The sequence below is a fragment of the Hoplias malabaricus genome, chromosome 2 (genome assembly GCF_029633855.1).
Source record: "Hoplias malabaricus isolate fHopMal1 chromosome 2, fHopMal1.hap1, whole genome shotgun sequence".
In the NCBI taxonomy this organism is placed as follows: domain Eukaryota; kingdom Metazoa; phylum Chordata; class Actinopteri; order Characiformes; family Erythrinidae; genus Hoplias; species Hoplias malabaricus.
In genome coordinates, this window is record NC_089801.1 from 59,039,903 (window position 1) to 59,067,732 (window position 27,830).

Genomic DNA, 27,830 nt, shown 5'->3' on the forward strand with positions numbered 1-27,830 from the left:
GTTCGGGCATCTGGTTTGGATGCCTCCTGGACACCTTCCTGGTGAGGTGTTCTGGGCATGTCCAACGGGGAGGAGGCCCCGGGGCAGACCAAGAACACGCTGGAGAGACTACATGTCTCGACTGGCCTGGGAACGCCTTGGTATACCACCGGTGGAGCTGGAGGCGGTGACTGGGGAGAGGGAGGTCTAGGTTTCTTTGCTCTGACTGCTTCCCCCGCGACCCGGACCCGGATAAGCGGTGGATAATGGATGGATGGATGGTTATTTATTATCTTAAGTCGTCACTTGAAATCATCTGACATTTGCCTTTAGGCTCATCATCTCCAGCCAGCAGAGGGCAACTTATTTATTTATCTCTGTTGGCCTAGAAAGTTCTTTATTCTGGTTTTGTGTGTGTGAGCGATATGGCACACTATTTAAGAGGACCGAATTGCAAAGTGTATATGAGGGCAGTGGGGAAGAGGCTGTTTCCTTTTTTAGTTTGACAAACAACCCAAAATGAAGAAGACATGGTAGAACACTAACAGTGGGGAAACCTATCATAAGAGAAAGATAGTTTGATATGAGTCTGGGTTGAAACCACCAAACTCTGCCCCAGGACCTGGAGCACTACCACTGAACTAACGCATCTGTGAGCGTGGACAGTGGAGAAACCCTCTGATGATGCTGAGGTGCGGAAAAGCTAAAAAAATGATAAAAATATTATATGACATAAGGTGTGCCAATGAATCCTTTGCAACATGAGTAGCATATATATATATATATGCCTGATGGTGTGCTGTTTGATCAGGAATGGCGACCCCTTTCAGAACTCGAGCACAGAAACTTATGTTATGAATATTGTTTTTTGTCTTTAATATTAATGTGATTAATGTTTGGAATTTGATCATTGCAGGTGAGGTGACTAAAGGCAGAGCTTAGTGAGTTATTTTTATATATTCTGTACTGTCTTCTCAGTTCAGTTTATTTAAATAAAGCTTTATTTTGTATTTTTAAATGATTGTCAGGAACACAGGGCAGACTGACGGAGGTGGATGCACTTACTAAAACACAGTAAACTTTTTTTAAACAAAATATAATAAAACAAAGACAAACAGACTAGGAAGTAAGGGATAGACATGACAAAACGACAGTGGAGACCAACATGACAACAGAGGAACTGCAGAGGCAGACAGACTTGGTAATAAGCATGACAAAAGTGGAAACAAACAGAAGCAAACAAGTAATAGCAGAAACAGACAGACTAGACCAGGTAACACGACATGGGAAACGACACAGAGACTAATCCTAAACACTGAGAGTTAAAGCAAATGGGACAGACAGACTAGAGAGCAAAACAACATGACTTGGGAAACAAAAGGAATGACCGACAAGAGGAAGTGAGACAAGGGAACTTAAATACATTACATAGACAAGAGACACCTGAGACAGATAACGAGAGGGCCGGATTACAAATGAGACTGATGAGGACTGATGAGTGTGTGTCTGTGTTGCCCTGTGATAAACTGGCGCCCCCTCCAGGGTGTATTCCCACCTTGCGCCCATTGATTCCAGGTAGACTCTGGACCCACCGCGACCCTGAATTGGATAAGCGGTTACAGATAATGAATGAATGAATAATAATAATAATAATAATAATAATAATAATAATAATAATAATGAATAGTAATAGTAGTAGCATTAATAGTAGAAATCGTTAGTAGTCCATGAATCCTTCAATGGAGGGTTTGCATCTAGCCCAAGGCAAGTGGTGGTAGCGGTAACATGGGCAGCTAGTCTGAAGTGGGTAGCAGGAGAGGATATTAGTCTATTCCTGCTCCATAGGTGGGTAATACTGACTTATTTTTGCGGTTTCAGATCACTTAACTGGAAATGTCTCCAAATTTGGGAGATGGATAACTGCATGAAAATAAACACTGACTGAAACTGATACAAAACTAAACAATTCGAGTTAACAAATGAGTTTCTGTGGAAACTGAATCACTTACACTTCACTTCAACCATGTACAAACAACAGTCTTTTTTTTTTTCCTTAAAGATACCTTTCCACTATAAAATGTTGAAGCTACTGTCCGTGAACAAACCTGGGAAAACAGCATTTACCTACAATCCTTGACATCCCCTTTAATTGACAAGCAGTGTTAAAGTTTTATTTTAATGTCACTAATCTCAGTTTCCAGTGGGTATCCTTTGATGATTTGGTATTAGTGAATGTTGTAATTGTAATTGATTTTAATAATATTTTCTAATAAAGAATTTTCTGGTTGCATGTCTGTTATCTGAAGTAATTTTACTGAATACACCTCATAGGGAAGGGCTAATTATTAATGTTTAATATTTTTGTGACTGTATTTAATCTCACATGGCATTCAGCTGTGCACCAATTTATTAAAGGATGTTTATTCATGGATTCACTAACTCCCTTTTCAATCACCCACTCATGATATAGGACACCAGCCAAACCCTTGACCATAGTGCCTCTCAACCTGACCATTCTCTAGCACTTAATGCCTCGAAAGCCTTCCATTTTTAGGCTTTATAAGCATTCCAAAGCCACCCAGAACTCTGGCCCAAAAATGTATTTGAGTTCACGTTCTTGTTTCAGGCTTTACAGTCAAGGTCCTTACTAGTAATTATTAAGATATGTAAATGAGGTCTGCATCAGGGAGAAAGCTTTTTAAATTACATTCACAATTTGTTCTTTCCAGATAATTGCATTTGAGATTGTGATGTCTGAGATCATCTACTTCTTATTTATTTAACACCTGGGACTTGGGTAACAATAAAATAAGAACATTTGGGACTTCAAAGAATAGTATATTTTAAATGTAACAGCTTATCACTGTCTTAGAATTGAGCATTGACTTGTTATTAATATCTAAATTCAGGTAATGTCATGATCCTTTTTTGAATTGTACATTGTGTCATCTTGTATGTTAAATTGAACATTGCACAAGAAATACACACACACAGTGTTCTCCCCGTGTCCGCGTGGGTTTCCTCCAGGTGCTCCGGTTTCCTCCCACAGTCCAAAAACACACGTTACAGGTGGATTGGCGACTCGAAAGTGTCCGTAGGTGTGAGTGTGTGAGTGAATGTGTGTGTGTGTGTCTGTGTTGCCCTGTGAAGGACTGGCGTCCCCTCCAGGGTGTATTCCCGCCTTGCGCCCGATGATTCCAGGTAGGCTCTGGACCCCCCGCGACCCTAAATTGGATAAGCGGTTACAGATAATGGATGGATACACACACACACACACACACACATCTTATTGACCACATGTTATCTGAGTTGACACCATCTCTCATTCTGAGACTGTTAAAATGATTTGCCTTTTTATTAATTAATTTTTTTTTAATTTATTTTGTTCTTTGCTTGTTCCTTTCAGTGGACAGTGGAACCTAAACAGACTGGTAGTGCAGCAGTTCTAATGTCACCCTGTGGTTAACTCTAGCATCTGTGGTTTGACGCTGGGCTGAATTCCCTGCTCTTGGTGGGTGACTGATCTTATCAGCTTATGACTGATTGTATTGGCATTGTACTGGCATTTTAAGTATGTCCCCACACTTCCCTGACCAGCACTGACACAGAGTGGACTCTCAGTCCCACACTGAGGGGGTGACCACAGAGTACACATTTCTTCATCAAGCCTCTACCAGCCTGTGTCAGAAAGCCTCTGCTACTCTTTACAGCACAATGTGTGTAACTGAGGAAATTTACAGCATGACTGAAGATTCAGGTCCCACTTTGTACTTTAGTGTCTCAGATAACACTGTTATTAGACACCCTCTGTGTAACGACAGTGTAACTAATGGAGATTATTGACTGTTACAGGTGGGACACAGTGAGAACAGTAGGTACAAATTTAATTTTAAAGATGTGTATTGACTTTAGATACGTTTGGAGTGGATTGTAAATGTATGTGATGTTTCTCTCTAAAATGTTTCAATATTTATTTATTATAAATAAATTTACACATTTTATATGTTCACAGACAATAAAATAAATACAAAGACAACTTTCTACAGAAAGAGCTTAGAATTTCATTGTCAAAAGTGAGAAAATAAATCAAGAAAAACCACAGATAGCAAATGGTTAATGAAATGAAGACACAGATGTTGAGAACATATTTACAGATGATTACAGAAAGTGACCTGAATAAAGGGGTAATGTGGCTCTAACTACATCAGGTGACATGCCTGACTGTAGCAAAGTCACATGAGTCTTGCTGAGAGATGCAGTGGTGACAGTGGTAGAGTCAGACACTTGCACAACACACTGAAAGAGCCATGTGTGCACACGGCACTGAAACACTTGCACACAATACCTGTGTACTCATATATACATTAAATGAGAGAGAGAGAGCGAGAGAGAGAGAGCAGCAGTCAGTTGTGAGTGTGTTATTTTCAGTGCACAATAAAGTCATCCTAATGTAACGGGAAGGTAGTTTCTGGAGAACTGTGCATGCTCAGCAGCACAGAAGGAAATAATGTTTGATTAACACCTGAGATTTGAGTTTTTTAACATTGATTTCAAACTCTCAGGTTTTATCGGTCTGTGCAGGCTATTGAACAGGTGTTGAAACACTAAGCTTAAATGAATGTGAGATTGAATCTGTGAATATAAGAGACCCATTAAACTCGCAGCAGTGCTTATGACTGCAAACTGCTGCAACTGAATAAGTGCTGTGGCTACAGACTGCTGTGAGTTTACTGGGTTCTTCTGTAAAAATGGAGAGGTGTTTTTAAATCTAATTTTATTAAACAAATATTAATGCTATGGAGCATTCATGAGTCAGCATAGATTGTTCCATGTACTCCACAAGTGTTTCAGTGTAGTTGGCCTCCCAAAGTGTTTTGTGTTTTAGTGCTGCCCTCTGGTGTTTTTTTTTTTTTTAATTCTACTCTCTCTCGCTCTGGTGGGAGTCTGGTGGTGAGTGTCATCTGCCCTTGCTCAGAGATATGTCCTGACTTGGACACGTGGTGATGACATAGTGGAAGAGCAATAAAATACACTTGCTCCATCACTATTCTGCTTTGAATCTGGCAGAGAATGGCACACAGTCACTTTGTTCATCTGAGGTCTGATGACACCACTGGCAAGTCTAGATTAATATACAATGCAAGAGACTCTTTTGCGAGGTGAAACTATTCTAGATTTGCTGTCAGACCCACCTCACTGATCCTCCTCACATGTTGTAAGTAGTACTACCATTCGCCGCTGAATGGTTGCTTCTGCTCCATGTAATCCAAAGGGTATTGTAACAAAATGATAATTCTGCCTGGGTCCTTCCTGATGAGATTCTACGGGATGATGATCTGTAGCTCCTCTATTTGTTCTGATTTGAGGTGGTCTAGATACTGCTCAAAACACTCAACTTACCCTCAAATTGTTGGGCTTTGATTTTGCTCTATCCACTGTCAAAGCATGTTTATGTGAAATGACTGTTGAGTCTATCGTGTCTAACAGTTCATGAGTGGGCTGCTTGATTTGGTACAAGACCTTGAATAGTCCCTGCCTATTCACCAGCAAGCTTGTTTCTGTCATCGGCAAAATGACTATCACCTGTTTTAAGCATTCTTTTCATGCCAGATATTTGGTAGATTTTTCTGTGCTTGCTCCAAGTTCTGGAACATCTCTATCATGCTCATCATCTTCTCTGATATCTTTAAGATGTGCAAGAGGACATCAAACCTCTAAACTATGTTTTTGTCCATAACAGGTTTCTTTGAATACTTCCAAATGTCCCAAGATCTCCTGTCCATAGAGGAATGGTGAGAACCCAGTCATCTCTTATGGCACTTTGTGGTGTGCAAATGTAAAGTATATTAATTGAGAGTCCACGTCTGGCCCCATGTTGCAAATTCTAATAGTTAAACTACTTAGCAACCACTTGAAATATACCATAGTAATAATCTTAAAAGCCATCAGAGTTACCTTATCAATCATTACGTGACACCAACATGACAATCTAAAATTCCATAGAAACCATAGCAACAGTTTAAAAATCCATGACATTATTTTATCCACACCCAGAAACCAGATAACAACCACCTATTAAGATCCACCTATCAATAGTTTAACTACAGATTAATGCTTGTCATACTTTTCTTTAAATATAAACTATTTTTATCATTTATACGGAGATTTCAAGATTTACCTAATAATGCTGATGTCCTGTGAAGGAATGGTAAGTATTCAGACAAGAGAGGGGCATTCATAAAATGATCAAATATTTTTCAGAAATATAATCTGAAATCCAGTGGCAGCACACAGGCTCTGCCACTGCCTGCTGCTGACAAATTTTATTTGGCCAGTGATGTCATTTCCTGTCCATCATTTGACAAACTGTGGCAGTCAAAATCTACAGACTACAGTTTGATGATGAGCTGCCTCTGATTTCTTATTAGCGGCTGGCACATTCAAACCTAGACTAGACTCAGGTGAGACAGCATGGGTCAGCTCATGATTTTTTCAAAAATCACTATTATACCAATTACCTCTGCCAGGACAGAAAATGCTCATAATCTGTTTAAGTCTCATTGAAATAGGGCATGTACGGAAAATATCTAGTAGTCTAAATCTTATTGGTAAGTTTGGAGGTGTTCAGTCTGGTAGACTGACTCTGATTTGTTGGTGTTGTGGTTTAGATGCTTGAAAGTGCGAAAGTTGGACTTAAACACGGAATAAGGTGGTCTAAGTCAAAACTGTGTTTAACCAGTTTATTCAACATACTTCAGCAATTAAAACACTTTATGAATTATAATGATTAAAAATGAAACAAAATCATAAACGATAAAACTAATGCACTACTAATAGAAATGCAATGCAAAACTAATAGAAAATGATGATGGTTGTAATAATAATTTTATGTTAAACATACAGAGTGCAGTACAAAAACCCAATGAAGCTTTACAGTTTAAGGGAAATAAATACAGCAGAAGAGGATATAATCAGAATAGATTGAGGGAGATCATGTAAGTCAAGTAAGACATACAAGTCATGTATTATTTGTAGCCAGTGTAACAGGTGAAGGATGGGAGTAATATGAGCAGATCTCTTAGTAGTTACCAAGACTCTTGCTGCAGAAATTGGATGTATTAAAGAGGACCGTGTTTTGGTTGGTAAGCCATAGAATAGACAATGATGTAATCTAGATCATCCAGATATGACGAAGGCATTTATAAGGATCTCAGCAGCTTTAGTGGTGAGTACAGGGCAAAGTCTAACAACAATGTGAAGATGGAGAAAAGCAGATTTCATCAGAGGTTTAACATAAATAGCAAAGTGGATGCATGAGTTAAAAATAGCACCAAAATTTCACTCAGAAGGAGATGGGCTAACTAGAGTGTTACCAACTGGAAGGATGATATTTGGAAATGTAGAGAGCTGATTTGGTACCAACAATGAATAACTGTAGCATTTAGTTTGTAGAAATAGATTTTAACCAATTAGTTAACTCCTGAGTATAAAACAATTGAAAGGATGTATGGAATGATTCTCTGGGTTTAATGTGGCAACTATTCTGTGTATCATCAGCATAGCAGTGGAGATTGAGCCCAAGAGAGCTGATCATTTATCAAAGGGGCAGCATATAGATACAAAAACATCATGAATTTTACCCTGGAATAAAACAAGAAAGATTCTCAATAATCCATTATCACTGAAATAAACAATTAATGATTAAACCTGAAGGTGCTTGATAATCCTTAAATCTAGAACTTTGTTGTTGTAGTATCAGGATCTTCTTCAGTTTTTGGAGTATGGGTTGCATGGAGAGTTCGCCACCACTTCACATACAATAGCCTCACCTGGAAGTAGAAGTATTAAGAGTCAGAATATGAATGACAAAAAAAAGTAGATCCTATAAAATGAACCCTGACTGAAAAATAATTCAAATCTTTTGTGAATTCAGTTGTATTTGGAACACAAAACTTTAGGATGTTTTGCTAGGTTCTATAAAGTAGATAGTATGGGAATATAATGTTGATAAATTTAATACTACACAGTCCTGGAGGCAGAAATGTTGAAATTAATTTCATTCAAACTTTGCTATATTTACGTGATTGTTGGATGCATTCCTTATTCATCATCCTAGCACACAGCTGGTAACATGGTAGTGTTGGTGTTTGTTGGGATATGGTGGGTCAGTAGGATTGACCCTAAGGTGGAGCAGGTAAAGACTGACCTCTTGGGTGAAGACACAGTGGATGAGGAAGATGAATGTTCCCTGCTGGGAGTTGAGGAGCAGGAAGATCATCTCCAACACCTTACTGCAAACTGTGAAGAAACCAGGGACCCAGGAGCAGCCGAGGATGATGAACTGGAGCATGGTTTTCAGGAGCACACTTTTAAAAAGTTGCTGGTCATGCTCAGTGGATCTGGTTTTCAGACTTTCACTCGTCACTTTTTTCAGAGTTGAGGTCATGAAGATCAAGATGTTCAGGAAGAGAAGTGTGTTGGCCTGACAAGGAAAATAAATATTTGTGTAAAATCATTTGTAGCACTCCCTTCTGGGCTAGTAAGAACTGACAGTTCACATCTCATCTCATCTTCTTTTCTGCTTGTCCATTTCAGGGTCTCTGAGCTCCTCCCTAGTCACTGAGCTCCTCACCTGATCACGGAGAGTACGCCCAGCAACCCATCGGAGAAAGCTCATTTCAGCCGCTTGTATATGCGATCTCATTCTTTCGGTCATTACCCAGAGCTCATGACCATAGGTGAGAGTGGGGATGTAGACTTACCGGTAAATTGAGAGCTTTGCTTTACGGCTCAGATCTCTCTTCACCACGACGGTCTGGTACAGAGACCACATTACTGCAGACCTAACCTACGGTCAATCTCACTATCCCTCTTCCCATCACTCATGAACAAGAACCCGAGATACTTGAACTCCTTCACTTGGGGTAGGTTCTCAAGGAGGGAGCATGCCATCTTTTTCCGGGAGATAACCATGGCCTCAGACTTGGAGGTGCTGGTCCGCATACAGACAGTTTCACACTTGGCCGCAAGCTGCTCAAGTGAACACTGGAGGCCTCCATGCAAATAAGCCAGAAGAACAACATCATCCGCAAAAAGCAGAGATGCCACCTCCCAAGCTCCTCGACAGAAGCCTTCCTGTCCCATGTTACGCCTCACCACCCTTTCCATGAATATCAGGAATAGGAGTGGAGATAAGGCAAAACCCTAATGTCCAATGTCCACAATGAACAAGCTTGACTTACTACCAAGGATGCGAACACAACTCAAAGTTTTAGAGTACAAGGACCGTACGACTCGCCGGAGCGACCCTGGTACCCCATACTCCTAGAGCATCTCCCACAGAATCTCTCAGGGAACACAGTCTTATGCCTATCCAAATCCACAAAGCATGTGTAGACTGGAGTAGCAAATTCCCATGCCCCCTCAATCATCAATCCTAGGTTCAACTATCGGATGGATTCTTCTTTCCAGCACCTTGGCATAGACTTTCCCAGGGAGGCTGAGAAGTGTTATGTCATGATAATTGGCACACTTTCTCTGGTCCCTTTTTCAAAAATTGGAACCACAACCTCCGTTTGTCAATCCAAAGGCACCATTCCCAAGGTCCATGCAATGTTGTATAGGCGTGTTATCCAAGACAGCCCCAGAGTATCGAGTGCCTTCAGTAACTCTGGAGCTCCACTCCTGGAGCTTTGCCACTGCAAAGCTTTTTCACCACCTTAGTGACTTCAGCCAAGGAAATGAAATCTGACACCATAGACACGTCTGGCCCTACCTCCTGCACAGGAAGCATATCTCTTGGGTTAAGGAGTTCCTCAAAGTTCAGAGTTTCACCATCCTTGCTGAGCACAGTTTGGACAGTGTCACCCCTCCCCCTCCTGAGCTGTCGGAGTGTTTTCCAGAACCTCTTTGAGGCTGCCTGGAAGTCACTCTCCATGGCCTCTCCACACTCCTCCAATGCTCTGGATTTTGCTTCAGTAACTGCCACAGCTGCAGCCTTTTTCACCTGCCTGTACCCATCGGCAGAGTCAGAAGTTCCCCAAGCTAGCCAAGCCCGAAAAGCCTCCTTCTTCCGCTTGACACCTTCCCTCATCCCCGGTGTCCACCAACGGGTTCTTGGGTTGCCGCCATAACAGGCACTGACAAGTTTTTGACCACATCTACATGCAGCCGCTTCCATGTTGGAAGTCAGAACAGGGACCATTCAGACTCCATTCCCCCTACCTCCTCTGGAACATGTGAGAAGTTCTCTCTGAGGTGAGAGTTGAAATCTTTCTGGACAAAGTCATCTGCCAGCTTTTCCCAGCACATCCTCACTAACGTTTGGGTTTATCAGGTCTGTCTAGCAGCTTTCCCCGCCATCGGATCCAACTCACTACCAGATGGTGATCAGTTGACAACTCAGCCCCTCTCTTTACCAGAGTGTCCAACTCCACCAGAACTCCACTCACTACCTCCAAGAAGGCGTAATACTCTGAGCTGCTGTTCGGTGTATACGCATACACAACAGTCAAAGTTTTCCTCTCTGCAACCCAGAGCCGCATTGAGGCAATTGAGTTATTAAATAACAACTAGATTTCATGTACAGTGTGTCTCTGTCTGTTCCTGAGACTGTGAGGGGGTAATTTTGAATGTATCAGAGACATGTATTACTTTATGTTGAATTAGTCTCTTTATGTTGATGATTAAGCAAGGTTTGTGATTGCTAAGTCATTTGGCCTTAATGTAGTTTCAATATATTATGTCTTAGACTATCCAATTCCATCTTAAATGTCAAAGCAATTACTTTCCAGTGTCTGTAGATACTGCAAAATTAAGGTGGAGCTGGAAGTTTCAAACAAAAATACACAGAATAAGCAGATGATAGCAGAAGTACTGCTTTTTTGTGTTCTCACATTCTCCTCCATTTTGTCATGTCCCTCATCTTCCTCCAGCCATACCCAGTAACTGCCTCCAGGTGTTCCAGGTCTGTGTCCGTGATTTTAAATACCTCTGCTACATTTGTCTTTGAATTTTTGTTACGCGCTTGCCATTGTGATCGGTGCACTTGCTTCTTTCGTGAAAATGATTCAGAAAGTCAGTTTTGATTTGACACAAGCCTTCCTACATGGCTGCTTCATTACAGACCACTGCTCACAAAAACCAAAAAAGAATGTTAAAATGTTTAGATATGATTTACTTACAGTGAGAATGAAACACACAGGTCCCAGAAAGCTACACACAAAGTCTTTATCTTTCTTAAGCCAACATCTACAAAGAAACACAAATACACACACGCACACACACACACACAAACACACACACACATACACACACATCATAAACAGGCAAGTGCCTATATCTGATACCCTTTTTTATTTTAGTTCTTTTGATGATTTCTTTCTCAAAACTAAACTCCACCCTGATTAAAGAAACCCCACCCACTCCACCCACTTTTCACTGCCGTATCCATCAGGAAGCAGTCCAGCAGACACACCCACCACAACTAGAGGGATAATGTATCCAGTCAGAACCAGGTGTTTCCAATTAAGCCCCCCCTTCTTTAATCTTAACTTAGTGAGGTTTTTCACATGGATGAAGAGCAGCACAGCTTCAATGAACATCCACACAAAATCAGAGAGTAAGAGGAAGTGTAGAACACCTGCCAGCACTGCACACAATACCTGGAGAGAGAGAGAGAGAGAGAGAGAGAGAGAGAAAGGCAGACATGAAAAAAAATCAGTGGCAAGAACAGAGCAGCTGATCTGATGTCATCATACAAAAAAAATACAAAGGGAATATTAAAAATTCAATTTGGCACTGGCCACAAATGTTGGTTTGTCTGATGTGAGAAAAGGCTTTCTGTGTCTACGTCTATGTGATTTTTTGCTCCTCAGGCTCCCCCTAGTGTAATTCATTTTTACTGCACTGTACTGAGGTCAAGAAAGAGGGGGTTGTTTCTTACTCTCCTCAAAATTGCATAGTTAAGTTTCTGCAGTGCTGACCCCAGAGTAGAAATAAGTGAGGCTCTATTCTCTCTATTGTAGGTCAGTGGAGCATCATGATCATTTTGAAGCTATAATTTAAGGTAAAAATATTACATAGTGCTCCTTTAAATGTAGGGGTTGACCTCTGCTCTTTTAGGTCTGGTACTGATTATTAATAATAAAGTACAGTGATATTCAGGGCCAATATTAATTTGATGAAACTGATATACTGTCTTGTGAATTTAGAAAAATGTAGACCTTAGAGCTTAAAATAAATGAACCAAATGTTTATGGTTGTTGTTGGTAAGAGGAGATAAGCAACAGCAAGGTATGTTCTTAGCCTGCACCCACTCTTTGTGCTGCTGTACACAGTGTCTCCAAAAAGGCAGGTGTTGTCTGGTCTTCTTTATCTACAGTTGTTAATATCTATCAAAAGTATGACAGCTTACTTCCTATGGTAGTGTTTACCATTCCTTCCCTCCAGCAGCCCAAACATTTTTGGGAAGCTCTCCCCAAAAAGTGTAATTCCACTCACATGCAGAGGTTTTATGTAACGCAGGAATATCTGTGTGAGCAGAAAGAGGAGGTGGGCCAGCAGCAGGGTTAAACACAGGTTGATCAGAGCGGTGTTGGTCAGTCTTGGGTTACGTCGATAATTAGCAAACGTAAACAGGGACACGCTCAGGAACAGCAGGCCCACTGATACAGCTAGTATCCCAATCACCTTCATCACAACATTATTCTGAAAAAATAAAATAAAATAAATAAATAAATAAAAAACTCAGGAAACTGTTATAACAGCCACTACACTGCCCCTCTCTAGAGTTCTGTGGTCCACTTGCTGTACTGTTTGGGAGCTTAGGATGGTGGTGCAGGGTAGCTATAAAGTTCTCATAATCTGATGCTCAGAATTCAACACTGGTAACCTTGGTAACACTACATTAATGTTTGCTAATAAATAATTTATTATGGAATTAATGATTCATTTCCCATTATTTGTTCTGTAGTTAACTCTTCATTAGCTGTTACTAAGCATTAACTGTTAATTATTCATTCATTCATTCATTATCTGTAACTGCTTATCCAATTCAGGGTCGCGGTGGGTCCAGAGCCTACCTGGAATCATTGGGCGCAAGGCAGGAATACACCCTGGAGGGGGCAACTGTTAATTAGTAATATATTAATTTACTACGCAGTAGTTAAGTGAACTGGTAATTAATAGGTTAGTGTATATCTTAATTATTCATTACTCATCTTTAAAACTAACAAGAACAAATATACAAATGATCAGTAACACTAATAATTGGTGCCCCTGCTATCTAGTACATATTCACGTTGTTATAAAGTAACAATCCACGTTCTATTCCATGATCCATTTCAAGACATATTACACTGTGCTTTTATAATACTGGCTCTGCCCACAAAACAAACTATACAGAACACAGGAAGTAACACATACTGGAATAATTCAACAGTTAATTTACATATTTAATTATTTCACAGTGTAACATGAATAAAATAAATACATTAGTTAATTAAATCATTTCAATAAAACAATTAAACATATATTCTATGTATCTTTCTAGATACTCAAGGACTCTACACAACACACTTTACAGTGAACATTCAACCAACACACACCGGCAAGGAGCGGAGGATAGAATGCCAATCCATGTCTGGGCATATACACATTCATTCACACATATTCATACATGCAAATGCACACATTCTTCACACCAGGGCAGTTTAGAGTAGCCAATTTACCTGACCGCCATGTTTTTGAAATGTGGGGGGAAACATGGGAGGAAACCCACGCAGACACGCGGAGAACATGTAAACTCCACCCAGATCAAGCCTTGAACCCAAGAGCCCAGCACTAAGTGGCAAACGTTGTAATCACCAAGCAAGCTTGAAATTATTAAAGAAAATAATAATGCTTTTTTTTAGTTAATGACAACGCTTTACACTCAAACACTCAGTACTATATCCCAAAACAGGAGTTCACAGATTCACCAAATATTAAGTTGATGGACAACAACATGATCAATCAATTTGTGTTTGCTCATTTCATGAGCAGATGTGACCATATTCAGCTTTGATGAGTAAGGACCAATGTGAAAAAGCTGACACAGCTGAAAATGTGGTGGTAAGAATGTTAATTAACAGGTAATTAGCATGATTACTGTATAAGATATCAGTATAAATTAATTAGAAGTATATTTACTAATAATTAATTATTTACTAGTGGCATTGAGTCCATTGTAATAGTAAGTTATGTTACTTCTTATATGAATGAACATACAAATTTATTAACAATGGCGTATGTAGCAGTACACAGATAATGAGTAATTAAGATACAAACTAAACTATTAATTACTAGTTCACTTAATACATAATGCCTAGTAAATTAATCAATTACTAAGTAACACTTAATGCTTAGTAACAGCCAATGAAGGATTAACTACTGAGTAAATAATGAGAAATTAATAATTATTCATTCTATAATTAATGATTAGTTAGTTAACATTAATGTAAAGTGTTACATTTACCTTTAGTCTGTGTTGAGGCACACTTCACCTTACTGTAAAGTATGTTATTTCTCCTGCTTTATCTTAAATATATTGCTGTACGTACAACTATAGTTGCTCTTACTTCATCATCTGGACGTGGTCTTGTCTGCATGATGAGAGCGAAGGTGGACAGGCGAACACAGGAACACACACTGTGACTGATATTGGACTGGAGCAGGTCACAGCCATCTTTAGTCCATTTAGTGTTGTTCCAGGACACACAGGAGGGTTTACTCTCAGAGACAACTTCCTACACAGAAGAGAACAGTCATGAGTTTGAGACTCTTATACCATGCAGTGTTACTACTGATGTTTCAGAATTCTTGTAGCAGCTGGTAAGACGAGGAATCAGTGTTCAATTGTGTTTGTGGATCACACGGACCAAGCTGATCTTCAGAGATGGGAGGAGAACTGAGAGAAACCTGGGGTGGGGTTCAGTAAGACAGGCACCAAAAGAACTCCAGTGTACAATGACATCAGCCACTCAGAGCCTTATTGGAGATGCTGAATTTGTGAATATTGTTATGCTATTCTCAATGCATGAGGAGCTGAATGTTGTGGTCAGGGAGGAGAACAGAATGCGTCACCAATTCTAACCCATGACCTGTTTTAAGAGAGAGTATGTGTAAGAGGTGAATGTGGGTTATTCTGCACTGTGGAGGCTGTAGAGAGAAGTGGTCTCACTGAGTTGAGCCTGTATTGGTTTATCTCATGAGATCTGTCACGGTTATGGTGACATCAGATATGCAATATATAGAAAAGAATTGAAGGATACGGAGTGGTGTCACAGAGCAGCTTTAAAGACTTTAAAAATAAAAGCAAAAGTGAATAACCTCAGGTGAGCAGCCAAAGGCCACAGTGTTGAGGCTTTAATTTAAAGGCAGGTAGAAGCAGCTGTGGAGTCTTTGTGGATAATGGAGGTATTTAGTAAAGGTCTGTGCTGAATCAGTCCCATCAAATATCCAGGACCTGCTGCATGAGGACGACAGGGGCCACAGATGTGGAGTGAACAAAGCATGTGAGGAGAAACATGGTGTGTAGGGTGATGGGGATAGTAAGCTTGTGGGAACCAGTGCAGAGTGATACATGGATGGAAAAAAAGGGCTGAGAGTGATTAGAAACATGACAAATTACTGCTCTCAGGTGAAATGGGGAGGAGCCAGAAACCAAAACAAAACAAAAGCACATGGGCAGTGAAAAGCATTTGATAATTCTATGAAAACAAGAGCATTAAATGAAGGAGTAGAAACAGGATGTCATTGCTGTCACAGAAACAGTCACTGAGGACAGATCAGCCTATGGAAATTACAGTCAATCATGATTGATTATTTTATCAGTTGTGTTTGTGTAAGATGCATGGAGCATAAATACACTGGCGGTCAAAAGTATGGGTACACAATGTTCGTCTGATTCAACAAACCTGTTCTCTGTTATACTTTTAGATACAGGAATATTTAAAACTGCATAAAGTTGAAATGAAAGCGGATCCTGAAATTGAAAACAGAACATGCCAAAGTGTGTGTGTGTCTGTGTGTGTGTGTGTGTGTGTTTACCTGCTGGTGTTTGAAGGTAAATGTAACAGGCTCATGAAGGTGGTCTGTCTTTTTGTTGCTGACACAGACTGTCACCACTGGAGAGTTGAGGTAGTACTCAACGGTTCTGCTCTCAGGGTTTGGTTCCTCCATGACTGAGGTGTTGGTGGAGTTCAGAGTTTTATAACTGACCAAACCCACGTAGGCAAAACCTGAGGAGAGTGTCCGGACAAAGGGATTAACTCTGTTTCTGTTCTGTATTCATACAGTGTGTTGTGAAGGGCTAGTTGTCTGGTAAGAAATTGTTAGAAACCGCTGTGGTGCATCTGATTAAAATGCCTTAGATGATGTAATCCAATAATTCTCTTTATTACAGCAGGTGGAATGATGGAGCATACAGAATAAATTGTGGACACTGTCATAATGTAGTCCTGGTACACCTTTGTAGTGGTGGGTGTATGTGTGGTTCTTAAAGAAACACATACAGACAATGCTTAATATCAACAAGGAACATATACATTTTCAGTCACTCAAACTAAACGGCTAATTACGGTACACACTCCAATGAGAGATTTCTTAACAATTATAGGCATTAAAACAATGATGTAGCTGAAGGGGCACAGGCCCTATTTCACTTATGCCTTTTAACTGCTTTCATTATAACAACTTACTAATTATTATACAAGTTACATGTCAACTAAACGATACCTAATATACATACAATAAACATAACATAGGTAATACTAAATGACTAGTATAACATTAAGCACACACTAAATGTTATTTCTTTACCAGTTCAGTTACAGAGTTAAATACTACTGATAACATTTGGACATTATCTAAATGAGCTGGATGACAACAGTAATAATACTTACAGGTATATAAACGTACACAGTTAGAGAAAAAAGGGTCCACAAATATTCCACACAACGATAAAGTTCTTTTCAGTCCACATACCAACATAGGTACACTCCTTCACTTATTTAAACCGCTACTGAGCCCTCTCAGCGATAGCCTCCCTAAACTAGCACTCTGATTGGCTAAACAAGTGGAGCCATGAAGGGCGCATGCACTGAGAATGTGATTTCGGGGCAGCAGCCAATCAGCTCCTAAATTTGAGCCAAATCTTTAACCCTTTGTAAAACAGTGTGTGTCTGTTTGTAGGAAGAAGTGGGAAGTGTCAGTTTACATTTGGTTTATTGCACGTATTTAAATTTTTATAGGGTTTACTAAATATCTTTATATGTGTCTTAAATGTCTTAAAATGAATTAAAAATAAACCTGTGTGTGTGTGTGTGTGTGTCTCAGACTCTGTAAACCATTTAAAGCATGGAATCCCATTTCAAAATGTCTGGAATCACCACTGATTTGGGTTTTCTGTTAGAATTCTGGGATAGTTTGAGAAGTCTGGCATCCTCTTGGGAAAGTCTGGATATCCTGTACTGATGTGTAAAATATGGGAAGATTTTCTAGCTATAAAATAACTCCAGATGAAACCACTGTCCTGGAAATGTCTGTGATTTCCTGCTTGAACACGACTACCTCAGCTCAGACACAGTGAGAGGGGTCAGATGTGGTCAGGAGCAATGAGAACACATAATAATCCAGAACTGAACGACTGCACTAGTGGACTGTACTGCTGAGCTGGTCTCCACTGTTTATTTTTTTATATTTAGGTCACTGTAATTGAAATGGCTTTCTGTAATAAATAATGAGGCTCGTTACCTGCAGTAAAGACTCTCCTGAGAGCTGTGGAGCAGTGTGATTTCTCAGAGACTCACAACTTGACACAAACAGACTCAACAGTTTACCCACTCCAGCCTGAGAGAGAGAGAGAGAGAGAGAGAGAGAGAGAGAGAGAGAGAGATTGCATTTTTGAGGGAAATGTGTTGGATAAATTTAATTGTTTTTAATTTTGAAGTAAATAAAAGTGTGTGAACAGGTGGAGATTTACCTGTGTGGAGGTGGTGTTAATCGTATCACACTTCATTTCTGTGTAAAACACATACACACACACACACACACACACACCAAATCAAATTTATTATGTATACACATGAAATACATTCACACCGACTCAGAAAATACTTGTTCTTTGGTGTAATCAATGTATGTACTCCAGAATTTCTCTGTAATATTCTCTGTGCTCCAGAGTCTTTCTGTAATATGAATCTTGTTTATATCGATTATATAATTTTTGTATCTTTTAAATTTCTGTTTTAAAATCTGTTATGTCCCCACTGCGTGTTCATGTACTGTCCTTTTAAAACAAAACTACCATGCTGTCCTGTGATTATGCCCCTATCTGCAGCATGGTGGAGAATCTTAACACTGAGGCCAACTGAAGCAACTCATACCAAAGAAAAACACAGCATCTGTGGTTTGGACGTGCTGTGTTTTAACTTTAATTAAGATGGCACTGAACAAAAAGAAATCAATTGCAAGAAATGTATCTCATACACAGCTACTCTCCCTGCGCTGGAGAGAGTCTCACAGCACAGAATCACAGAGGCCCACTGTTTCTTTGCATCAGGGGTGTAAAGGTTCCCACAGTTTAGTATATGTAGAGAAAAAAGATTTTAATCATTTAGCAATTTAGCCATTGTAATTTTCATCATAGGATCTAATGATAAAACTGTTAGCATCAGACTCTAATGTGTTTCTTTGCTCTTCTGTCTGAATCTGAGTGAAATATCCACACATCGAACATACAAAGGCTTCAGTAATCATCTCATTGTTGTTTTAGTGTGTAAGAAACTACAGACACAAGCCCCGTATTCCTCTGTCTCTGCTACAGCTGCAAGTCATTGATAGAAGCAAGCTGAATAGTGTTATAGTATTTTACAACAATCTCACAATGAGAAATATTAGAGACATGAACATTAGAGATTAGTAACACTTTACTATAAGGGTCACAAAAGAATCATTTCATTATTTATTTACAGATTACTGTTAATTGAGCATTGACTGATTCTCAGTTATTGATTAAACATTAATAATAAAATATGAAATGAATTGGTATTTCAGGTATTTACTGAGTAAGTGTTAATGAATTAACCGTTAATTAACTTATAAATATTTGTACTTATTAAAAGGACTAATGAGTAATGGATTACTCACTAGTACTTATGTGATAATTCTGATTATTATCTGTTAATTAACTTGCTGTTACAAGTAATCGCCGCACACGGCTGATTCGGTAAGGGCTCTGTATGTTCTCTGTTTAATTTAGTTTGTAAATTCAGTGAGTTGGAGCAATGAACAGTTACTGACCTGACAAGGTTTCACCTGATTTTGTGCTTAAGCTTCTCCAAACACCTTCAGAATATTTGGAAATCCTCACAACTGATGCTCTGGCTCTGCTCAACATGCCATGCTTGAGATGGGCTAGAGTCCGTACACCTTTACCATCTCTATTCCTCTCAAATCTGTGAGCTCTACACAATAAACTAGAAGTACTTCTGCTCACTCCAACCAACAAGGACATTTTAAACGCATCTGCCCTCTGCTTCAGGGAGACCTGGCTGTCTGATCTGTCCCCTGAGAGTATGCTGCACCTCCCCAGCTTCCAGCTGTACAGAGCGGAGAGAGACACGGATCTCATCATGCACTCCTCATTTATAGTCACTTTTTATCAAGTGCAAATTGTTCTTCTCTCACAGAGTTTTCCTCTTTCATGTTGGTCGGTGTTTGCCGAACGCACTCACAAGTGACCTGTTCTTATACATTTTTTCCTTTGTTCAAATTATTCATGACCTAACATTTCATTTCATTGTTACATTATTGATATTGTGGACATGCTTTTACATGCATGCACCTGCAAGATCTGTAAAGTTCGTCATCACAATCACACCACTTCTCTTTGTCCCAAGAGGATCGATGTGTTTGTGTTTTGCTTGTGTGTTTGTTTGTTTTTTGTTTATTGTAAGCACTTTGGTTTTAAATGTGCTATAAATATAAAGTTTACTTTTTAATAAAATTTTCCATTACACAGTGGCATAGTCTTGACATTTCCAGCTTCAGTACGCCATTAGAAAAACTGTCTTAGTGGTGGTTCCCTCAGGGTATATAGTCTGTACAGTTTATAGAGAAGGTAACTGTACCTTTATTCTGTATTAATTGTAGATTCTTTAAAACATTTCTTATGCCCCATTACAACTCCAGGACTTCATTATGTTCTACTATGTTACACAGTTCTATAATGAAAGATTAAAAATATCCATCTCTCCTTCTGGAGAAGAGAAAGTAATGAACCTTTAGGGAATAAACCTGGATGCCCTCATTTCAGTTTGGTCTCTCCCTCTACTCTTGTAGTGGGACTTTTGGAGATGTCCACATTAAAATGAGATTTCTGAGTGTAAACAATAATGGATCTCACCATGGACTTGTAGCTGAATTTCTTTGAAGAAGGAATAATACCCAATAGACTTGTCTTTCCTCCACTCACCACAGCTGTAAACCAGTGCGTCTTCTTCTCTCACATCACTGAGCTCCACTCTGACAACTTTAGATCTTCTGTCATCAAAGATAGAGTTTCTGCCTTCCTGTTCTTTCTGTGAATTATTTTTAGTGTAAATGATCGGGTTAATAATATCCTGATCATTGATTCTGATGAATCTCTTGCTGCTGTTTGTAAACTCTGGTGGATAGTTACAGCTCATAGTGACTTTCTCTCCCAGAAAAACTGTCTTTCTTTCTCTCCCACTACAACAAGCACCTGCCAAACACATGAACAAAGAAATACACACATTTCATTTCAGCCCAGCAGTGTAATGTGGATGAATGCCATCAAATCATCACAGCAGTGTTCCAACATCTAGTGAAGGGTGGGGTTGTTTGGGGGAACATTTTAACAGGCACGTGCACAGACATTTTTGGGGCCAGGTGCTCAAACCAAAAAAGGGGCACCCCATCGCCAAAATTATTATATTAAAAAAAAAAACAAACAAAAAAAAAAAAACAGTAGGATAGTTAACTTACATATTTATATTTTTAACACAAGAAATACGCATCTAATAAAATAACTCAAATTATCAAATTGCAGAATTTATCAAAAAGAAAAACAGGCAAAAACAAGGCCATAAAACTGTCTTTAAAATCTCTCTGTTTGTCTGCTGCAGTTTGTCCCCCTCCCCCTTCATCATCACAAGGCTTTGAAATCATGTATTTCATGACTGATGAGTACAAAACGTGCAGGCTACGCATTATGCATGGATGCTTTTGGTACGAAAAGGCAAGCGTTTTCACCCGGTGTGTTGCCTAAATGCCCCTCACCGCCCCCCCCCCCCCCACACACACACACTTTTTTTATTATTTAAAAAAAAACCTCAGGCTAGTAGCCAAGTAAATGTTTTCAGCTGCAATAAAATGTTAAGTGCTGTGATTAATTTTACACCAAACAACATCAGTGATTGTACAAACACAGTCAGTACCTGTCTGTCTGACGCTGCGGGTCAGAGGAGAATTGTGTAGCAGTGGTTTGGCCTAGCGCTCAACACGGCAAGAGTGCTAACTGGAGGAGGTGGCTGGAGGCAAAGCGGGATCTTGTGCGCACCACCGACCAGATCAGGGCAGAATTCTCACAAGAACTCAAATAAATGCCCATCAGATATCAAAACACTTATAGGGGAACTGATAGCAGAGAGGGTAACTTTTTTATTTTTAAATATTGAGGAATAATGAATAAAATTGGTCTCCAGCAGAAAGGGAAGTTTTCTCATTCAGGGCAAAAGGGCAGGTGCTTGAGCATCTGTGCACGTGCCTGCTGTGTATTGTGGTATATGTAATTGTACACATGAATTTATTCTCAATGTGCAACATGCAACAAAATTGTGCCTCTTTCACTAACACCTCTGTGTCAGTGAAAGAACACCCAGATTCAGAAGATAAGCCACAGCAGTGTGATCTCTCGTTTCAGAAGGAATGTTGGAGACTGTGCCTAAATCATGTCAAATAAATCATGTGTGTAATAATTTTAACAGCTAAATGAAACCTTCTCACCTCTTAGAACTGACAGCTGAATCTCTTCACTCTTTTTCTGTCCAACTCCAAATATGTAAACTCCAGCGTCCTGTGTGGTCAGATCTCTGATTAAAAACACAACCCCCCCCCCTCTGTATGTGAATACATTCTTAGTCTGCCTTCACTGAGAGTGCTGCTTCTCGTCTGATCCATCATTAGATTAACACATTCACTCTGCTGCACTCTGCACACAGACCTCATTCTGTTTGTGTCCCACTGGAGACCAGGGTATATGAGAATACTTCCTCCTGAATATCCAATCACATCACAGTCACACCCTAGGCCTGAACATCACAACAGAAACAGTACTGTAAACAACGATGAACACACAGAACCGTGCAGCTCAGAACCAGTGCAGCACATAGTCCCATGATAAAAGTGATTAGAAATAAAATATCTGACCTGAGATCAGGTGGAGGACAAGAATGATGAAGAAGAGTTTCATCCTGAACTGAAGAATCAGTCTCTTCTCTTCTCTGCTCTTATGTGGCTGTTTCTATCTCTGTGAGTTCACGTCCGTACACAAATGAATATAATTGAGTGTAAACTCAAACTTATATGTTTAGAAACTCAGTCACAAAGCTCCTCCTCCAGGACCACTGTCCAATTAAAGTAAAGACAAAGAGCTACGTGTCGCTCTGTTCCTGCAGTGCCCTGAATAATGAACTTACCACAGTCCTAGGTTTAATCATGAGAAATGTGTCCATGCATTAAAACAGGACTAAAAGTTCAGTCCTCTCATGTGTTCATCTCAGACTTTCCTTCTGACCAGCCACTTCATTAGAAACACCACCTGATGAAGGGGTTATGCCATGTGACCTGCTGAGAGCAGCACAGTGTTAAAGATTTGAGGTGTAGAAAATGTTGTTGGCGTATGTTGTTTTCAGAGCTCTGTGATCAGAGACAGTGAGGGTCACATCTTTACCCTCAACACGCCTCACTCTCACTCATCACCTCTCATTGAAAATGATCATCTTCCTTCTTTTCTTCCTCTACCCCACACTCTCTTGCTATCTCTCACTCAGTTACACAATCTCTCTCACTTTCTCTCTCTTACTGTCACTCTTACGTTATCATGGTTCTGAGATAATAGTTTTTTTAGAGAACATTTGCAACAAATTTAAATAGTGTAATAATTATGATAATAAATATGTGATATAAAAAACATCAGATCCAACACCATGAAGATCAAGCCTCTAACAGACAGTGAATGAAGTTAATATTAACTCCACTCTCTGAACCTTTAAAGATGCAATCAGTCATTTTTATCAAAAATAATTGCCACCAATGTTTATATTAATTAATTGTTTTAACATTTTTTCCATAATCACGAGGCAGTAACTGCGGTTTTGGCTCTAAATTATCAAGTTGATGCAGTTCTGCCACATAGGGGTAGCATTGTCTAAATCTGGGTATAGCACAGACAGTCGAATAAATCCAAATACAGCCACGAGGTGTCAGTAGTTGTTTAATTAGGCGAAGGGTCATCACTGGAGAAACTGACTGCTGCTTTTACATCCTTTACATTTTAAATTTAAATAGAAAGGTGAGAAAAGGAAATATATAACAACACAAGAGCACGGTGTAGTTCTACAATTACAGATTGTAGTCCATTGGTTGCTCTGCATACTTTGTTAACCCCTTTCCACCCTGTTCTTCAGTGCCCAGGACCTCCACAGAGCAGGTGTGATGTGGTGGTAGATCATTCTCAGCACTGCAGTGACACTGACATGGTCGTGGTGGTGTGTTGTGCTGATAAAAGTTGATCAGACACAGTAAAGTGCAGTTTATGTTGTTGAGGAATCTGCTACAAAATTAGAACGTTAGTTAGGTATCGTTAGCAAATTAACTATACTTGTTTTTGTTTTCAGTCCCGGGACTGGCTGTGGCTAATTAACCAGCACTGACTTAAATTATTATATAACTCACAGTCAGTTTAATTCACTTTTAAATGTTTTATAGTGGAGTGAGTCTGCTAAAGGAAAATGATACAGCCGACTGCAGCACAGACTGCATTCCCCATGCATTAGACGTGTGTGAGAACTTTCAACAATGCAGTATGTGATCTCGGTCTAGGGATAATGACTGGAGGACCATACCAGCCTCACACACACACATACACACACACACTTATTAAACACAGCTTAAATCTATCAACATCCCTTATATCTCTCATTCAGAGACCATTGTAGTAAAGTCATGATTATTTACCTCTTTCTAGGTTAACTGACCTGTTATAAGTGACTGTAGCTACAGATACATGGAATATTTTTACTGATTTTAAGCCATCATTTATTAGGAAATGTGCCAATAGACATTATCACTGTGGTTTGAAAAGTGTGCTGAATTTCCTGCTCTTGGTGTGTGACTGATCTTATCAGCTTATGACTGCACTCCTACAGAAGACTGCAGTGATGACATGAATCGGATTGGATTGCTGATGTTGTCCCCACACTTCACTGACCAGCACCATGTGGACACTGACCCAGAGTGGACTCTCAGCCCCACACTGAAGGGGTGACCACAGTGTCCATTAGACAATATGATGGTGGATAACACCTTTCTTCATCAAACTCTACCAGCCTGTGTCAGAAACACTCTGCTGTCCCCTACAGCACAGGGTGTGTAACTGAGGAAACTTACAGCATGACTTTAGATGCAGGTCCCATTTTGTACTTTAGTGTCTCAGATAACCCTGTGATTAGACAAGAACACCCTCTGTGTAACTACAGTGTAACTAATGGAGATTATTCACTGTTACAGGTGAAACACAGTGTGTACAGTAGATACAACTTTAATTTAAAAAATGTGTACTGACTTTAGAAAAGTTTGGAGTGGATTGTAAATGTCTATGGTGTTACTCTCTAAAATCTTTGAATATTTATTGATTATTTTTTAAAAAATCTTAAAATGTTTGCAGACAATATAATACATACAAAGACAATTTTCTACAGAAAAGGCTTAGAATTTTATTGTCAAATGTGAGGAAATAAATCAAGACGAACCTCAGATAACACATGGTTAATGAAAAGAAAACACAGATGTTAAGAACATATTTACAGTCGATTACAGAATGTGACCTGAATAAAGGAGTAATGTGGCTCATCAGGTGATATATCTGACTGTAGCATAGTCACATGAGTCTTGTTCCTTGCTGAGAGATGCTGTGGTGAAAGTGGTAGAGTCAGTAGAACTGAAATTCATTGTAGAGTACATCAGACCGTCTCCAGAATCAGAGAGACTTGTGGTTAACTGAGCTGTGGAATAAATAGGGTCTGAAAGGTCCCCCAGATAGTTTTAATAGTCTATAATATTCTAATATTCTGTGACAGAAAGAAGGCCATAAACCCTGAGAGAATAAATTAATCAGTCCGTGGTGTAGAAGGGAACTTTATATTGAGGGAAATGCAGTGAAAGGACCGCCTGTGCCGTGGTATTCCGACCTCCAGAGGGTGATCACTCTCCAGGCAACCCAGAAATCAGCCCAAGTGAATACAGCTGGTGCTGACACTCTATGAGCGCTCTGTGCTGCTTTCTCCATGCCTAGTCTTGAGTTTACTTTGGTGTTCTTTTCAAAAGAAGTATTGTCTTCTTCTTTTGTGCTTTCAAATTCACCACAAACTTTTCTTTCTATTTTTCATATTTCTGGAGAGTATTTCTCTGTTGGGACTTTTTGCCCCACTGATTTGATTTCTCATTTTTTTCTTTTCAAAAAAATGTATAATTTAATTAATAATAACTGCACAGTGAATATAAATTAAAAGACAATGTTATTTATCGTTTAAAATGCAGGTAGTCACTTGACATATTCTGACCATTGCATTTGCTTACAGCCTCATCATCTCCAGCCAGCCGACGGTAGCATCTCTTTATCGTGGTTGGTCCATTGAGCCTAGCATAATTTATGCTGTGAGTTAGAGGACAATATGTAGGATAGCCCTAGTACAGGGTGTGAAGGTCTGCTTATCTTTGCAGTGTGTTAGAAGGTTAAACAATGAAGAAAAATGGCTAGAATATTGACAGTGGGTAAATTTTAGGTCTGTGTCGAATGCCATTTTTAGGGCTTTAGAGCTTTGGCCATGATATGCAGGGAATATTTGAATATATAGAGGAAGGTGGGGGAAGACAATCAGACAAACACGTAGCTCACTCACTCATTTTCTTACTCGAGTGTTTTTCTAAATAATATCCCTATAACTGTTGTAGAACTTGTAAACCCTAGTTGTGGAACTACTCTCAAATTATATTCATTGCCTGTGGGCTGAGGACATAACTAAGAAATTATAAATTTAAGCTTGTGAAATTCATATTTTTCTAGTTTTACATATATATTGTACTCTAACAGATGATATAGGAAATGTTTGACATGGTTGATGTGTTTTTGTAGTGAGGAGGATTAAATAACAATATTGTTTGTGTATGATCTAACCCATTTATAAAATACTGGAAACGCCAGGAGCATTGATCAGTCCATATGGCATGACTAGGTATTAAAAGTTACCAGATGTAGGGCTGAAAGCAGTTTTCCTTTCATCACCCTCCTTGATGCATACTAACTTTTAGGCCATTCATAAATCCATAAAGGGGCCAAAGAAGAAAATATAGTGATTTTTTTTTACAGTAATAGAACTGGCTCTTCTACATTCTAAGTAGGGACAGAAAACCCTGCAGTTGCAGGTGAAATGGAGGGGTGCTTGTAGCCAAATTTTAGTGGTTATTGCACATAGTTATTCATTGATTTACTTTTAGGAATGCACAGTGGCAGGGCACAGAGCCAACACATGAGGCTCAGACACTGTGATTGCTTAATTTTGATGTGCAACACTTGCACCAGTTGCAGTGTGTCAAGTATAAAATGGATTAAACTTCCTGGGATGATGCTTAGATGATTGAGGGCTTAAACATTCCTGTCTTTAACCTTCCTCTTGTGTTAGTTTTCTGCTACCATCTCTTAAGTTAATGGGTCGGTTTTAACCTGTGTCTTAAATCAGCCATAAGATACCCTAAAAACAATTAATTATCAATCAATTTGTTTCTTACCTGTTTACCTTGTTAGGCTTCTTTATCCATGAAAGGGTTGGTTTTAATTTCTCATTGTTGCATATTGTAAACTGGAGATGTATACTCTACAAAACAACAAAGTCTAAACTGACTTGGCCTTACCTGTCTGGCCATGTCTGTCTTTCCTTGTTTTGTGAAACAGGAAAAGATAGAAGCTCCTAACTGAACCTCAAGTGGTTGTAAGAAGAGCTAGCTGTTGGCTGTTGGTGTATAGAGTGTTTATGATTCCAGATTTGGCACTTGATTTTTGTTTTCTGATTTAAAATTACACCTGGGTCAAAATTGACCCTAACAACAGAAAAGCCATAATTACAATAACAAAAGCATTTTATAATTTAGTGAAAAAAATATATTTAATTATTTAGTTTAAATAGAAGTTCCTGATAATATCAAAATGTCTTAACAAATTTATGGAGTACATGTATGCATTTAAACCTATAAAAATGGGTCAGTCAAGACACTAACACAAGAGGAATGTTCCAGCGTCTAAGGAGCCAACATGAACAGCACCTGTGGCTTCAGGAACAACACAGGATCTGCAGGATCCCCTTCTTAAAGCTGCTTTTAAAATGTTGCAAAAATACAAAAAATTATCTTTATGTTGCTGGTTAGTCAACTATCATCAGCCAGCTAATAAAACATAAACCTTCATCATTTACAAACATGCTAAAGTTCTCTGTGGAGAGCTCTGTCAGTTAAAT

The 27,830-nt window shown here is 39.2% G+C and overlaps 1 protein-coding gene and 1 long non-coding RNA gene across 2 annotated transcripts; both read right to left on the reverse strand.

Annotated features, from left to right (window-relative positions):
• Nucleotides 1–6,814: 6,814 nt before the first annotated feature.
• On the reverse strand, nt 6,815–11,261 carry LOC136687803 (uncharacterized). The gene is made up of 3 exons (XR_010800537.1): nt 11,163–11,261; nt 8,186–8,461; nt 6,815–7,808 (listed from the first exon to the last, which is right to left on the reverse strand). It is a non-coding gene; the product is annotated as an uncharacterized lncRNA (long non-coding RNA).
• Nucleotides 11,262–11,384: 123 nt separating this feature from the next.
• Nucleotides 11,385–17,084, reverse strand: LOC136677368 (adhesion G protein-coupled receptor E3-like). The gene is made up of 5 exons (XM_066654894.1): nt 16,923–17,084; nt 16,069–16,259; nt 14,598–14,765; nt 12,481–12,687; nt 11,385–11,642 (listed from the first exon to the last, which is right to left on the reverse strand). The coding sequence occupies exons 1-5, from the start codon at nt 17,008–17,010 to the stop codon at nt 11,385–11,387; spliced, it is 912 nt and encodes a 303-aa protein (XP_066510991.1). The 5' UTR covers nt 17,011–17,084.
• Between the last annotated feature and the right edge of the window lie 10,746 nt (nt 17,085–27,830).

Excerpts from the sequence above, each read along its gene's own strand:
- LOC136677368 (XM_066654894.1), bottom strand. The coding sequence starts at position 17,010 with ATGTTGGTATGTGGACTGAAAAGAACTTTATCGTTGTGTGGAATATTT. Across the intron at positions 14,766-16,068 it reads TTACCTTCAAACACCAGCAG|GAAGTTGTCTCTGAGAGTAA; the intron begins GTAAACACACAC and ends TCTTCTGTGTAG. Across the intron at positions 12,688-14,597 it reads GACCACGTCCAGATGATGAA|AATAATGTTGTGATGAAGGT; the intron begins GTAAGAGCAACT and ends TTATTTTTTCAG.